General features: G+C 39.4%; 1 protein-coding gene across 2 annotated transcripts in view; it reads left to right on the top strand.

Annotated features, from left to right (window-relative positions):
* sorcs3a (sortilin related VPS10 domain containing receptor 3a) overlaps nucleotides 1–13,548 on the top strand; it is a 175,220-nt gene that overhangs the window by 134,323 nt on the left and 27,349 nt on the right. For both annotated transcript variants that reach the window (XM_058086792.2, XM_078793390.1), the window contains exons 10-16: nucleotides 3,588–3,734; nucleotides 6,495–6,597; nucleotides 9,824–9,900; nucleotides 10,160–10,251; nucleotides 11,435–11,542; nucleotides 13,083–13,200; nucleotides 13,281–13,414. In XM_058086792.2, the coding sequence (XP_057942775.2) occupies nucleotides 3,588–3,734; nucleotides 6,495–6,597; nucleotides 9,824–9,900; nucleotides 10,160–10,251; nucleotides 11,435–11,542; nucleotides 13,083–13,200; nucleotides 13,281–13,414 (779 nt within the window). The remainder of the gene's footprint in view (nucleotides 1–3,587; nucleotides 3,735–6,494; nucleotides 6,598–9,823; nucleotides 9,901–10,159; nucleotides 10,252–11,434; nucleotides 11,543–13,082; nucleotides 13,201–13,280; nucleotides 13,415–13,548) is intronic.

The following is a 13,548-nucleotide window of genomic DNA, read 5'->3' as shown; positions in this document are numbered from 1 at the left end:
AAGAAAGTTGTATTCTCTGATGAGAAAAAATGTAACCTGGTGGCTTCTAACATGAATGGCATGACAATGAGACACTACCTGAGATGTTTTCCACAAGTCACAGTAGAGGAGGCGCCATCGTGAACTGAGGTGGTTTGTCTTTCAATGGAACAGTCGAGCTTCAGGTTGTGCGGGGGCGTCAAAAGGCTGCACAACCATATGTGTGGGATAGTTACAGTATTGTAATAAAATAATATTTACTGTAAGACTTTATTCTTTAATTATTTCTAATGAGCTGTGTAAAGTTGATTCATGTTGCGGGGGCATCCCTCATGACTGAAGGCCTTCTGTGTGGGTAATGACTGGGTTTTTCAACAGGATCAATCATCTCCATCTCCACCATCTAGAGCAACATTCCCACAGCCTCCTGGAAAACACCGGCGTCAAGCATGCCGAACCAATTTGCGAGGTATTTGCCAAAAATGGTACAGCTACTTTGTCCTGGGAATATTACTTCTCTTTATTGTTTTTTAAACTTTTGTTTTCAACTTTTCATCAGCTGATAAACAGGGTATTTGAGGTTAATGGTTGTTTCCAATAAATTGCGTAATCTATATTTATTTGTGCATTTAGAACCTCCTTAAGAACCAAAAGTGCAAAATGTACATTATAGCAACTTTTTAATTGGACTTACAGTAACATTTTGTTCAGGAGTGTATCAGGGTTTCCCTGCCGAGAGAGGCGTCATGTAGTACTGCTGCAAGGAGGTGTGTGCCCCCTCTGGGCAATGTATGTAATGCAGCGATGCCCACAGAGCATCACATCTTGATGTCACCCTGGCGGGTAGAATTGGGATCGAAGGCGTTGGAAGGTTTCGGTGACTCTCAAATTGCCTGCCCTCACTATGGCCAAGCTGGAACATTTTCAATCCAACTTGCAGGGAGTGTGAATGGTTGTTTGTCAATATGTGCCCTGTGATTGACTGGCGACCAGTCCAGGGTTTCCCCCGCCTCTTGCCCGAAGACAGCTGGGATAGGCTCCGACACCCCCGACCCTCGTGAGGATAAGCGGGAGAAAATGAATGAATGAACTTGCTGGGATCAGAAGCTGGAAGGTGTCTTGGTTGACCATGGTGGTCTTCCAGCAGTGATGGGAGACGTGGTTTTGTCCTGATGAGGCTGAATCACTGTGAGCACAGAGCCTTGTACAACAGCCACCAGCTTCCAATAGGTAATACAGTAGTTTCACTCGGGACAGCAAAGGACACGGTTGTAGTGGTGGAGGACCTGATCATTGCCGTCCGTGTCTACCATTGAAGTCACTGGAAATTTGAAGAGGCCAACATGGAGGGGTTGATAAATGCCAAATACAGTTGGAAGAAAGCATGGGCATAGTTCTTGCTCCATTGGAACATCAGTCCTTTCTGATTTAGTTGAAGGCAGGTGATGATGATAGTGGCGCCTGTGACGGAACAACCGTATGCTGAAGCTGCTGGTTCTGTGCCTCACATTGGGGTTGCATTCCCTTGCATGAAGACATTTGGCTTCACTTGGGTCCTATGATATGAAAGCAAACTACTTAAGGTGAGCCTGTTAAAAATTTGAGGTAAAAGTGATGAATGGAGCTTCCTTAAAGGGGAGCTATGATGCTTTTTCCACTTTTTTGACCCATAAATGTAGTTAGAATGTTGTATTATTGTGTTAAACCATGCCAGAGTTTCAGATACTGAGGTTTGCGCATTTGGAAGTGAGCCGTGAAAGACGTTCGTCATGTCACAGAGGGGCGGACATCCTATATGATTCGTAGTTAGTAAGCACTTTGGGCGTGTGACCAGTCACAGCAGAGTGGGCATGCCCAGAGGTGGGCTGTGGGTGGAATAAATGAAAACCGACCGTTTTGGCAGGAAGCACAAATCAAAGGAAATAAAGTTGGTATAGGTGCAGATTTTGGGAAATCTAAAAAGTTTTTGATGTGGCTTATTGTGTGTAGCTGCTCTATAGGAGACCACAACTCAATACAAAGGTACACATGCTGAAGGTAAAGCTTTTAAATCAGTGAAATGCTGATGGGAATGCATCTTCCTTGCTTTGACAGAAACGGTTTGTGTGTAAGCACACGTATATAAAAAAAAGGTGTTGTCATGCAAGGATTACTGCAGTGACAGTTAGGCTGGGTCAGAAGAAGAAAAGAAGAACCTCCGTAGGTACGATACATTTATTCTGTATGCCACGTGTCTCTGACAATGTCAAATAAGGCTCCTATTAGTGCCACTTACACAACTGTAACTTTCCAAGAAAATGGTTGCATTCAACTAGAACCCCTCACTTCGTAACCATTTGGAGTGACTGCCCTTTTCTTACACTTTGCTTAGGTATGTTCAGGTTATGCGTGACCTCTGAGCAACTACCAGCAAAATGTTTCAGAATGCAGGACATTTCTGTGTGTGTGTGTGTTGTGATGAAGGAGATTCCCTCTCTTTCGGAATAAAATCTTTTCACAGCAAGGTGTCACTTATTAATGGATGTCATTTTTTGTCGACTGATTTACTGAGACGTGTAATTATGAGCACTTAGTACAGAAAAAGAAATGTCGATGACTGATGGTGGCTGTCATGCAGTCAACCACAAAAGCAAAGAATAAGCAGGTCATTTGCATTTAACGATGCTAGTATTTTGAAGATTGCTACCTCCACACACAAATGGCCCTTTTCATTGAACGTGTTGTGTTGGCAGGCTCCAGTGACTATAAAACAAACTGAGATACAAGCAAATGGCAAGTATAAAGCTCCAAGCCATGTCCGACTGTAGTTTTAGTAGTATTCCCCGATAGCCGATTTGGTGCCTTTTAAATGGGGGGGAAAGGTTGGGGGATTTGCACCCTTCAGCCATCATACACACTGCAGAGCTGTCTGTACAGGGAGGGGTTGTTATATTTTTTTGTTGTAACTCCACATGACCTGAGGGATTTCTGACATTTTGCAGAGGATTTTAGTGATTTTGAAACCATGATTTTTTTTAATAACACAGTATACCTTAAGATCAGTAACCAGCCAAGGATGTCCACAGTGCGGCCCAGGGGCCATTTGGAGCCAGCAGCTTTTTTTTATTGGCCTGTGGCACATTGTAAAAATAAAATTAAAACACCAAAATTGGGAAAAATAGAGGAAAAAATCAAAATATAAAGAGAAAGTGACATGTTGACAATAATAATAACAACAATTTATGTCCATCCATCTTCTATGATGCTAATCTTCATTTGGGTTACATGGAGCCTGGAGCCTGTCACCCAGCTGACCACATATAAAATAAATGACCATTCACACTCACATTCAAACCTATGGACAATATAAAGTCGCCAATTAACATAACATGCATAGTTTTGGAATGTGGGAGAAAACCCATGCATGCAAACGCCACACACAGATGCCCAAAAGGAGATTCAAACCTTACCGACTCTGTGGCCAGCATGCTAACCACTAGACCAGCAAGGCCCCAAAGATATGCCATTAAATATGTATAAAGTATTTGTAGTCTTTTTAGAAATGTAAAAGTACACACAAAAACAGTATAGAAAATTCATTAACAAACACTTTTTTATGTGTCCTTCAGGTGGCAGGCATTAGAGGCATGCTGATTGCCAACAAAAGGCAAGACAACCAAGTGAAGACGTTTATCACCTACAACAAAGGCAGGGATTGGAGGCTCCTGCAAGCTCCCACTACTGACCTGGATGGAAATGAAATCCATTGCATTCTGGTGAGACACCTTGATCCCGTTATGCTTTATGCTTCGAGTGTAATTTTCACAAATAGAAGCAGAAAATGTGAAGCAGCAAGTTTAAAAAATATATATATATATTAATCACGACAAACCAACTTCTCCAACCCTTGTTAATATGTCAAAGAAGAGCCGCCACACGAAAACTGTAATATGTAGCTGGGTTCTGCATTTTTTCATCTCGCATTTATTAACAACAGAAAAGATATGCAAATTAGGGATGAGCGAGTACACCACTATCTGTATCTGTTTACCCATCTAAATTATCTGTATCAGTATCTGTGCTTTAACCAGAAATGGGTGGGGCTTATTTTAGTGAGAAATTGACATGGATTGATCAGAAGTTGCTATATTTATTGTTTATTATTCAGCTATACATGTTTATGTGTCCAAGTGATCCTTGACACTTTATTCTTTAAGTATTTTTGTGTGAAGTTGATTCATGCACCCATGGCAAATAGGGTAATAATCTGTCTGCCTTTTTTCTTATTCTTATTCTTCTTAAATTCTTATATTTTAGCTAGCATTCCTGTTTTGTGATGATTTCATGGAATAAGACAAAACACATTTCAAGGAAAAAATGTGGTCATGCTACCCCAATTGAGTTGTTGAGTGTCTGCACAGCGCTATGCACCACGCATGTTACGGAACGGGTTTATCAAGCAACTTTAGATATAAACCAAAATAGAGGCAAGCTTAAGAAAACCTAATAAAGTAGAGGCATTATGACAAACGCTGAGCCATTTTCAACTTCCCAATTGTACCGTGTATGTGAATGAGGCACGATGAGCTGCTCTGTGGCCGCCGCTTGCAGAGTCGGTCTAGGGAGAGGCGGTCGCTGGTGTAAACGGCCAGTCACATAGCGTGAAGAGTGAATACATCATGAGAATGTTCTTTAAACATGAATACGGACATTAGCCAGTATACAGGGACCCAAATATTCCAATTGCATTTGGTTTATTTGCTCAATTGGAAAGAATTGAACCTTTGTATACACGTCATTCCGAAAGAAAAGTGCCAATTTGAATGAATATGTAATCGGATTCACAGGGCTGGAATATTCCTTTCCCCAATCCGATTTAGGTGTCTTGTACCCGCTCAAACGGAAAGTTGGCAGGGTATGTTCGTCTTCGTTGTGTTTTTCTTCTTCTGTTGTTTATTGGCGGTTGGCAAGCAGCTTTCGGTGTGCATTACCGCCATCTGTGGAACAGAATCTAAACCCTTCTATGCTTTATTCACAAGTCCAGTTTTATTAAAAAAGAAAATATATTTTTAGATAAAACATGTTCTGAGTTAAATTATAAAATATTAGCAAGATTGAATTTGATCTTTTTCTGTTTAAATTTATCCCCGGTGTGTTCTTTCAGCGCATGCTCAGATATGACGTAACATGCAGCTCCAGGCGTTCTTCATTTTTAAAAATGGAGGCAAGCAATCAGCACTGGACTGCTGCGGAAAGTTTGTTTTTGATCCAAATTAATTTCAAGACTTGACGAACGAAAAACTTGCAATACCGAGTTATTCCGACGAGTGAAAGCAAAACTTGGGGAAGTTGATGTTTGCGTTTACGTCTTACTGCGCATGCCCCATTGACTATTCTGTTTGATTATATCGGCTCATGTAGACAAGAGATTGGAATATTCCTTTCCATGGATACCATTGTTTTCGGAAAGGTAATTCTAAAAGATTCCATTCAGAAAGAGGAAAACTCTTGTAAACTTGGCTAATGACGAAATGTACACGTTTCATATTCCAATCCGGGGAAAATGCATTATACTTAACAGATTCTGGCTCATCCCTAATACAAATACTTTACTCTCATTTGCTGTTTCGTTGTCTTGAAGTACAGTATTTCACCAAGCAGTTAATTGAGACGGGCTGAATCTACCACTATGTTGCATAACTGTTCAGCCTTGGCAGAGGTCTGTAGTCTTATAATTCCTATTATATATCAAATTTTTTGGGGAGGTGACACAGGATGAAAGAATGAAAAGAAGCTAAACAGAACAAATTTAACAGTTCACCAAGTTTCATTTCATGGCATATGCCAATTTAATTTTAATTTGTTTTGATTACACTGTTCAGTCCTGCTTCTTTTGATACACGCTTTGTGTTGTTTTTAAATTCATTTCTGTCAATAAATGTATTCTAGTGTGTCCTGATAACTCGGAGACACAGCTTCTTTCGCAAATTATTCAGTACTATCAGTTGCACTTGTTTGATATTACTATTCCACTTTTAGATTCAGCCTATTATCTCAGTGCATTTTAAGCCCAATACTGTAGATCCTCATAGAAGGCTGCTTTGACACATACGTATACTCAGATAGCACAACTAATGGTACACAGTGCTCGCAGATAACTGATGGAAAAGGACTGAGAGGAGCAGACAGTGAACAGACACACGATCGGCATAGATCGAACCAGTGTGACGAAGTCTCTCTCACACAAACTTAACATTGGCTTTCGAGACACACAATTTTCACTTTGTCCAGTGCTCTAACCACATACGTATATTGCTACAATTTTAAAATTGTGTGATGCCAGAATAAAAAGCTAAAGAGAAGCAATAACAGTTACACACTCCTGACAGATTATACTGTTTTATATATTATATATAATATAATTGCATTGTATAGTTTTAGTGTGTGTTTATATTGCATAACTTTTTTAATAAGTGTTTTTTTTTTCGGTGACTGGGCTGTTTGGTATCTAATTTCCAACTGGTCTTGTTACCTAGCCTTTTTGTTCACTCCATCTCCAACTACAAACTTCAGAGAATCCCTACTTGTCTGGCGCAATTTCCACCAAAAGCTCTGCACCAGGGATCATTGTTGCCACAGGTAAGTTAAAAGTTTTATAAAACCATAGTTCAATGCCAAATGCTCATTAAAATACTAGCTTCAAATATATTAATGCTAAATATTAATGCTCCTCTGTAAATCTTATCGTGGTGGAGGGGTTTGGGCGCCCGAGTGATATGCCCCTGGTAGGGTCTCCCAAGGCAAACAGGTCCTAGGTGACGGGCCAGATCAAGAGTTATTCAGAAGCCCACATGAAGAAGAGCAAGAGGAGAGACCCCCCCTCGCCCAGATGTGGGCTCCAGGGCATAAGCATAAGGGGTGCGGAGTGCGTTGTATTTTTGGTTGCGGTCAAGGACGGGCACCTGGACGACCTGCTCTTCGGTGGCCAAATCTGGTTTATGGGACATGGAGTGTCACTCATCTGATGGGGAGGGAGCCCAAACTTGTGTGAGAGGTTGAGACATTCCGACTAGATATAGCTGGACTCATCTCGGCCCACAGATTGGGTTCTGGAACCAAACTCCTCCAGAAAGGCTTGGCCTTTTTCTATTTTGGAATTGCTGCAGGAGAGAGGCAGTGAGCTGGTGTAGGCTTATTAATAGCCCCCCGGCTTGGTGCCTCTTTGTTGTACTGCAAATCACTGGTGACTCCATCGTTCTACTGGTTCGTTCCATCGTTCTATTGGGAGACTTCAACGCCCATATGGGTGTGGGTGTGCGGTGCTGTGCTAGTCTGTGCTGTCTACGAAATTTGCAAATGTGGAGCCCACTATTGGTGCTTGTCCCGTGCCTATGCCTGGTCTACGGAATTAGAGTCCATAATGGCTTATGCACATGTTATTATTATTATTATTATTCTTGTTGTTTTTGTTTTTGTTGTTGTTGTTTTTGTTGTTTTTGTTGTTGTTGTTATGACCCATATTAGAATCAATGTGTTTTTAAGCCATTTTGGTTAGGAATAATGCTATAGCATACCTGACTATGCCAATGCTATAGTATTCCAGATTGACAGTATCTCAGACAGGTGTAATACCTATACTGCATATTATATTTTACAAAAACTGTGCTAGTGTTAGCTATTTATGACGTATGCCCAACAATACATATAGTAATGTTAGCCAGCTAGTGTCAGCTAGTTATAAAGTAGGCTAATTTGTCATGAAGTCATGAAGGACACACACACAATATCATATGAAGATAATACTTACATGTATTAGCACTTGATGTGTGGTGACACTTCTGATATAGTCTGTGTGGTCTACAGTTAATTTATTCCTGACAGCCAAAGTTGATAATAATCAAAGTTTCCTATTGGATTCCATAGAAAATGCATACGGGTCATTTTTGACCCACTTAATGAAGGTTGGGGTAGTAACACAAAAACAAAAATTTCTTAAAATTTAAAAAGGTAAGTTAAAAATTTGAATGGCATGATATCAAAAACATGTTTTTTGAGGAATACCTGGAATATGAAATGATAAAAATTATAAAGATATTTCAAGAAAACAACCTGACCGGGTCATTTTTGAGCCACTTATGCATCTAAGGGTTAAAGCTGCAATAAATGGGACCAACGGACCAATGTAAAATACTACATTCATAATTAAAATGCTTCTTCTGCCTTGTATTTGTATTTCAGTTCATTCAGCCATTTTATGCTTGCAAAATGCTTAATTTAGGCCAATAATTGGCACAAATTGGCTTATACTAATAGTCGGCAGTATTCTTTTGTATTTCTGTTTGCTGTTTTGGGCCTACATTCAACACCTTTACTTTGTGCCCGAGGGCGCTGAGAGTGCACCTGGTGCTGATGAGTATTTGGGGAATATTTAGCTCAGTTTGTGTGTCCAGTTGTTGCTTGGTCACTTTGTTGGTTTGAGGTGGTCTGAACTGCAGGTTTATTCCATCTTATGCAAGTCTCTGAATTTTAAACACCTATGTAAACATGCTACAAAAGGCTGAGAGCATAATGAAGCTTTCGATCACACCATGTCTCTTCTTACTTCAGAGCTCTTCTTACCCAGAACAGTAAACTGTTTCTCAATTCACACCATATGGATGCCTGCATCATTCAAACAACATCATGCATTTGTACTAGCTTATGTCTTAAATAAAATCACACCCCTAAAGTACCAAAGCAAAGGCAAGACTGACCATACAGTGGAACCTCAGTTATCGTATTTTCTGGTTAATGTCAAAAATTGATGGAATATTTTGCTCAAGTTTGCGTACATTTTCTGATTAACATACAATCATGTGTGAAGTTGCTTTATTAAATACACTGCATGAGTCCAACATATTTTTTTAAAATCAGAAAACGTCCCTTTTAGCAGCCCGTTGGCATGGAAACTAACACTGTAAGGCATTGTCCCCCAGCTCCGTCACCGGTCTAAAACAATTAAGCCAAGTCTCTGCTTTTCTTGTTGATCACAGCTGCAAATTAACCCATAATGAAGCCAAAGAAAGTTGCCAGTGAGAGCATTTTGATATAGAAAATGAGAAACACTATTGAATTTTAAATAGCTCATGCCAAAACACAAAGGTGGTGTCCAAGTCAATCCCGCTGTCTAACTTTGTCAACACTGAAGGTAAAAGTGATGTTAATATTTTCAATTTTTTTCACAAAACTCAACTCTCAACCCCCAACGTCCATTCATGTCCTCCACACATCTGGCTGCCCGTCCCCTAGGGAACACATTTAACGTGACACACGAGCAGGAGTTTTATTTATTATCTTAAAGGTCTTGTTTACTTTTATTATTACATTGCACCGGAATAACTCTAACATTCTACCGGCAAAACCTAAAAATCAAGTACCCACAGCAGACGTAAATGAAAAACAAAAACTGAAGCACTATGAAAGAACTAACCAAAACATACAAAAAGTGCAATATGAGATGAGGTAAAGAGACTGGCAAGAGGATGAAGTATCAGTGGCAGGACCAAGCTAATATAACAAACATACTGTCAGTACAAAATTGCTACCCAAGCCACGGTCTAAAAATAAAACTTTGGACACCCCTACTTTATAAAAAGGAGAAGGGATTTTTCACTTGAGATGCTTATTCAACTTGACACCAGGCACAGCATGACTATAAAATACAGCAATGGCTACAAGCCAATCCGAAGAAAATATTACTGGGTCGTATGCCTTATTATTTACAGCATGAACAAAATGTTGCTATTATTATTATTAATTTATTTAAAAAAAATTTTGACTGTGTCATGAAGCTGATGTGTTTTGTCATATATTCTGTTGACTACAGGGAATATTGGGGCTGAGTTGTCCTACAACAATGTTGGCATGTATATGTCGTCTGATGCTGGAAACAGCTGGAGACAGGTGAGAGTTACATCATAACCCAGCATGTTTCATGCAATGGGAAAGGGCAAATATGTTGGATTTTTTTGGAACATGGAACTGACTCACGCTGCACTCCAAAAATAAAGATGTCAAAGAAGGGTGATTAATTTGGACTAGACATTTTACATCTTTTTGAGATATTTTTTTGTGAATGAAAGAGGTGGGATTCAATTAATTGAATTAATCAATTAATTAAATTAAATTGTTTTGCAATACTGTAAATAAATGTCTTTGTCAGATTTTTGAAGAGGAGCATAATGTTTGGTTCCTGGACAAAGGAGGAGCCCTTGTTGCTGTGAAACAGCCATCTGTGCCAACTAAACACTTATGGTACGTGAAGAAATATATATATTTCACTTTCATATTACTTTTCCTATTGCCATTGCTACTTTTAGCGAATTAAAGTTGGAATAGCCAAGTAATTAAGAATGCATTACTGTATATTTGACCGGTTTGACGTGTCATTTCATGAATGCTCTTGCTCCTCCACATGCAAACATGAAAATTACACTCCGTCATGTAGTTGGTTAAAAAAAAATGCATATATGCATATAATGCATATATTGATCAGTGCAAAATGAAACTAATTACTTGACCTACTTGGAGGGGCAGGGTGCCACATTCTTTTTTTTGTCATTGACTTCTGCTAGTCCAATATTTAGTGTCTTCGTTGACATTGTACCTCCTTCCTGAAAAACAGCGGTTAAACTTAAAGCAAGGTCGGCACATCCAAGTGAGACCATTTCACTTTTACGTTCATGACAATTCCAAAATACCTGTCAGAGATATCATTATGAATCTATCAAGGTCTATGTAACATGTCCGGAGATAAAAAAAAAAAAAATTCCGGAAAAAAACCCTGCATGCCACCTGCATCATGACTCCATGCAGCTACCCTGAAACTGTTGTCGACTCAGTAAACACTTTCCACACTTAAAGCCCGTCATATCATACTGAAGGTACAGTACATGTCAGCGCTATTTTTGTTGTCAGTGCTTTTAGTCAAATGAAGGCAGAGTGGGGGTTTTTGTATGGCAGCTTGGGGAGATTTTCTCTCCCCAAATCTTAAGCCTCAGCAAGTTTCTATACGTCACACTCAGGTACTTGTTTGCACCTCATCACCAGTGTTGGGAAGATGTCAACATCAACAGAGTTTTCGGCCCCAATGATGAAAGGTGTTCTACGATTTTGTCTGAAAGGGTTCTGTTTTTGGCACTTTATTTTTTACCTCCAGAAAATGTTTTTACCTGGGCTGTTACTTTTTCTGTTTATACAAAAATGTGTTCTCTTCTTGCATTTATTTATTTACTTTGATAAACACACTGTCCTGACATTTCCATTTAAACATGTACGTGCAGCTAATTGCATCAAGAATATGAGACCTTTCTGTGCCGTGGTTCTGATCCCTACCTCAATCCTCCCCTATGACCAGGCTCTAAGAGAGAGTGTCTGTTTCCGTGCCATTGCCGTTGCTAGGTTTGTGATGGAAATGCGTTCTGACACACATGCACAGGGTCAGCTTTGACGAAGGGAGGCAATGGACCCAACACAGCTTTTCATCTGTGCCTCTGTTTGTGGACGGCGTTTTGGTGGAAGCTGGGGCAGAGAACCAGATTATGACGTAAGTCTAAAAAATACCCTTGCTTCCAAACACAAAGTTTTAAGATTCAGTGCTTCTGGATCTGATATGATGATAAAACTACAATTCCTTTGTACTTTGTTAGAGCTTCGCTTTTTTTTTTTTCTTGTCGCAAGGACTAAAGGCTAAACAGAATGGGGTGGGCTTTACTATTGATGTCCATTTAAGCTCCGCTGGCATTTAGTCTTTTTATGCCACATTTCAAAACAGCATTTCAAGGGTCATTTGGGCAATTCATTCAAAAACATGAAACGTTGACTTAAAGGTTATCCTAAGCAGAATATTTTACAGGGATGTGTAGAGTACCCCCCTGCATGTATGTAAACAGGTTCCAAAATGTACGCCGCGGGGCACTTGAGCAATTTAATATCAAAGTTGGTGAGTTTCATCAACTTGGTGTAGCGCTGTGACCTCATATGAGTATGAGCCCGATTATTAATAATAATAATAAGAATACCATTTGTATTTGTTCACAATCAATAATATTGTAAATGACCATGTAGTTGTGCTATGAATCATTTACTTTGTTTACTGGCTAAACCAAGGTTCACGTTAAGGGGGCAGGGTGAGCAGACGATAACCAATCACAAACTTGAACAATTTACCTGCAGCACAACAGCTTACTTGACTCAGGAGGAACAAGCTATGATTTTGAATATGAATATGAATATGAATATAAATATATTATAACGGAAAAATGGCTACATTTGATAAATGCAGGAAGGAAGACAGAAAAGCATGGACTGCATGCATAAGTTTGCCACATCATTAATGACACACTGTACTACATACCTTAAAAACTACCACAGTACTTCTTATTGGTGTAGTTGAGCATTTTTGTCGAATTCTTTCAGTTGCATCCTGGGTGGTGTCGGGTGAATGTTAGAGTAAATAAAAATCCATCCATCCGGGTGGGGGTTTTCCTGGGGCCGATACCAGCTGACTTTGAACCAGTGGCGAGGAAATTAAGGGAATTATGGTAAATGAGGAATGAAAGGGATAAATTAACATTTAAGTTACTTTTACCTTCCCTGATTCGTGACGCAAATGTTCTCAAAGACACACTGTGGTACTGAGGCCTTGTCCACATATAGAAGTGTACTTTTAAAACCCCATATTTCCCCCATCCCTTGACTTATTTCTGTGTAAATAGTGTTTATCGCCTCAATAACCCAAAATGGAGGAAAGGAAAGTTGAAAATGAGGGCATTTTAAATAAAGAAGGTGAGAAACACTATTGAATTCAAGATATACGTATGTATGATAAAAATGACCTTGTTGATGTCACATTGTGTGTTTGGGAACAGTCACATCCTAGCAAGGTATGAACATTTAAGGTAAAAGTAAACTGAAATGTTCATTTATCCCATTCATTTGTCATTTATATACATACATTTAGAATTATTTTATGCACGTTGCTATTTTGTTAGCACACTATGTTAGTAAAGTTTGTGATAAAATACACAAAAATCCAATAAGAACACAGTTAAGTTTTGAGTGACATGTAACGTTTTTCTTTGCAGCTTTTTTGGACACTTTAGTCACCGCTCTGAATGGCAGCTCATAAAGATAGACTACAAGTCCATCTTCAGTAGGAAATGCGCTGAGGAGGATTATCAAACTTGGCACTTGCACAATCAGGTAAGACAAAAACACGCCTCTCTGTCCTTCATCATGCTGTTCTTCAGTGTCATCACTTAAAAGTAGCTTTTCCCCAATAGGGTGAGCCATGTGTTATGGGACAAAAACAGATTTACATCAAACGCAGACCAGGGAACTACTGCATGCTGGGTAAAGATTATTCTGGAATCCTCTCTGCAGAGTCTTGCATTTGTCGAGCCCATGATTTTGAATGGTAAGTTGAACCTTAAAAATGTTTTATCACCGGTCACGTTTAGAATCATTATAGTTGTTCAAAGCCTTCTTTGCTGTCTGTTTTTAATCAACACAATTGGGATAGAAGTTCAGAAATTTCTCAGAAGCATAAAT

This window comes from Doryrhamphus excisus, linkage group LG9, assembly GCF_037039965.1.
Source record: "Doryrhamphus excisus strain RoL-2023G ecotype Guam linkage group LG9, RoL_Dexc_Guam_v1.1, whole genome shotgun sequence".
NCBI lineage: Eukaryota > Metazoa > Chordata > Actinopteri > Syngnathiformes > Syngnathidae > Doryrhamphus > Doryrhamphus excisus.
The sequence above is the reverse complement of the archived record's forward strand: the minus strand, read 5'-3'. Positions and strand labels throughout refer to the sequence as shown.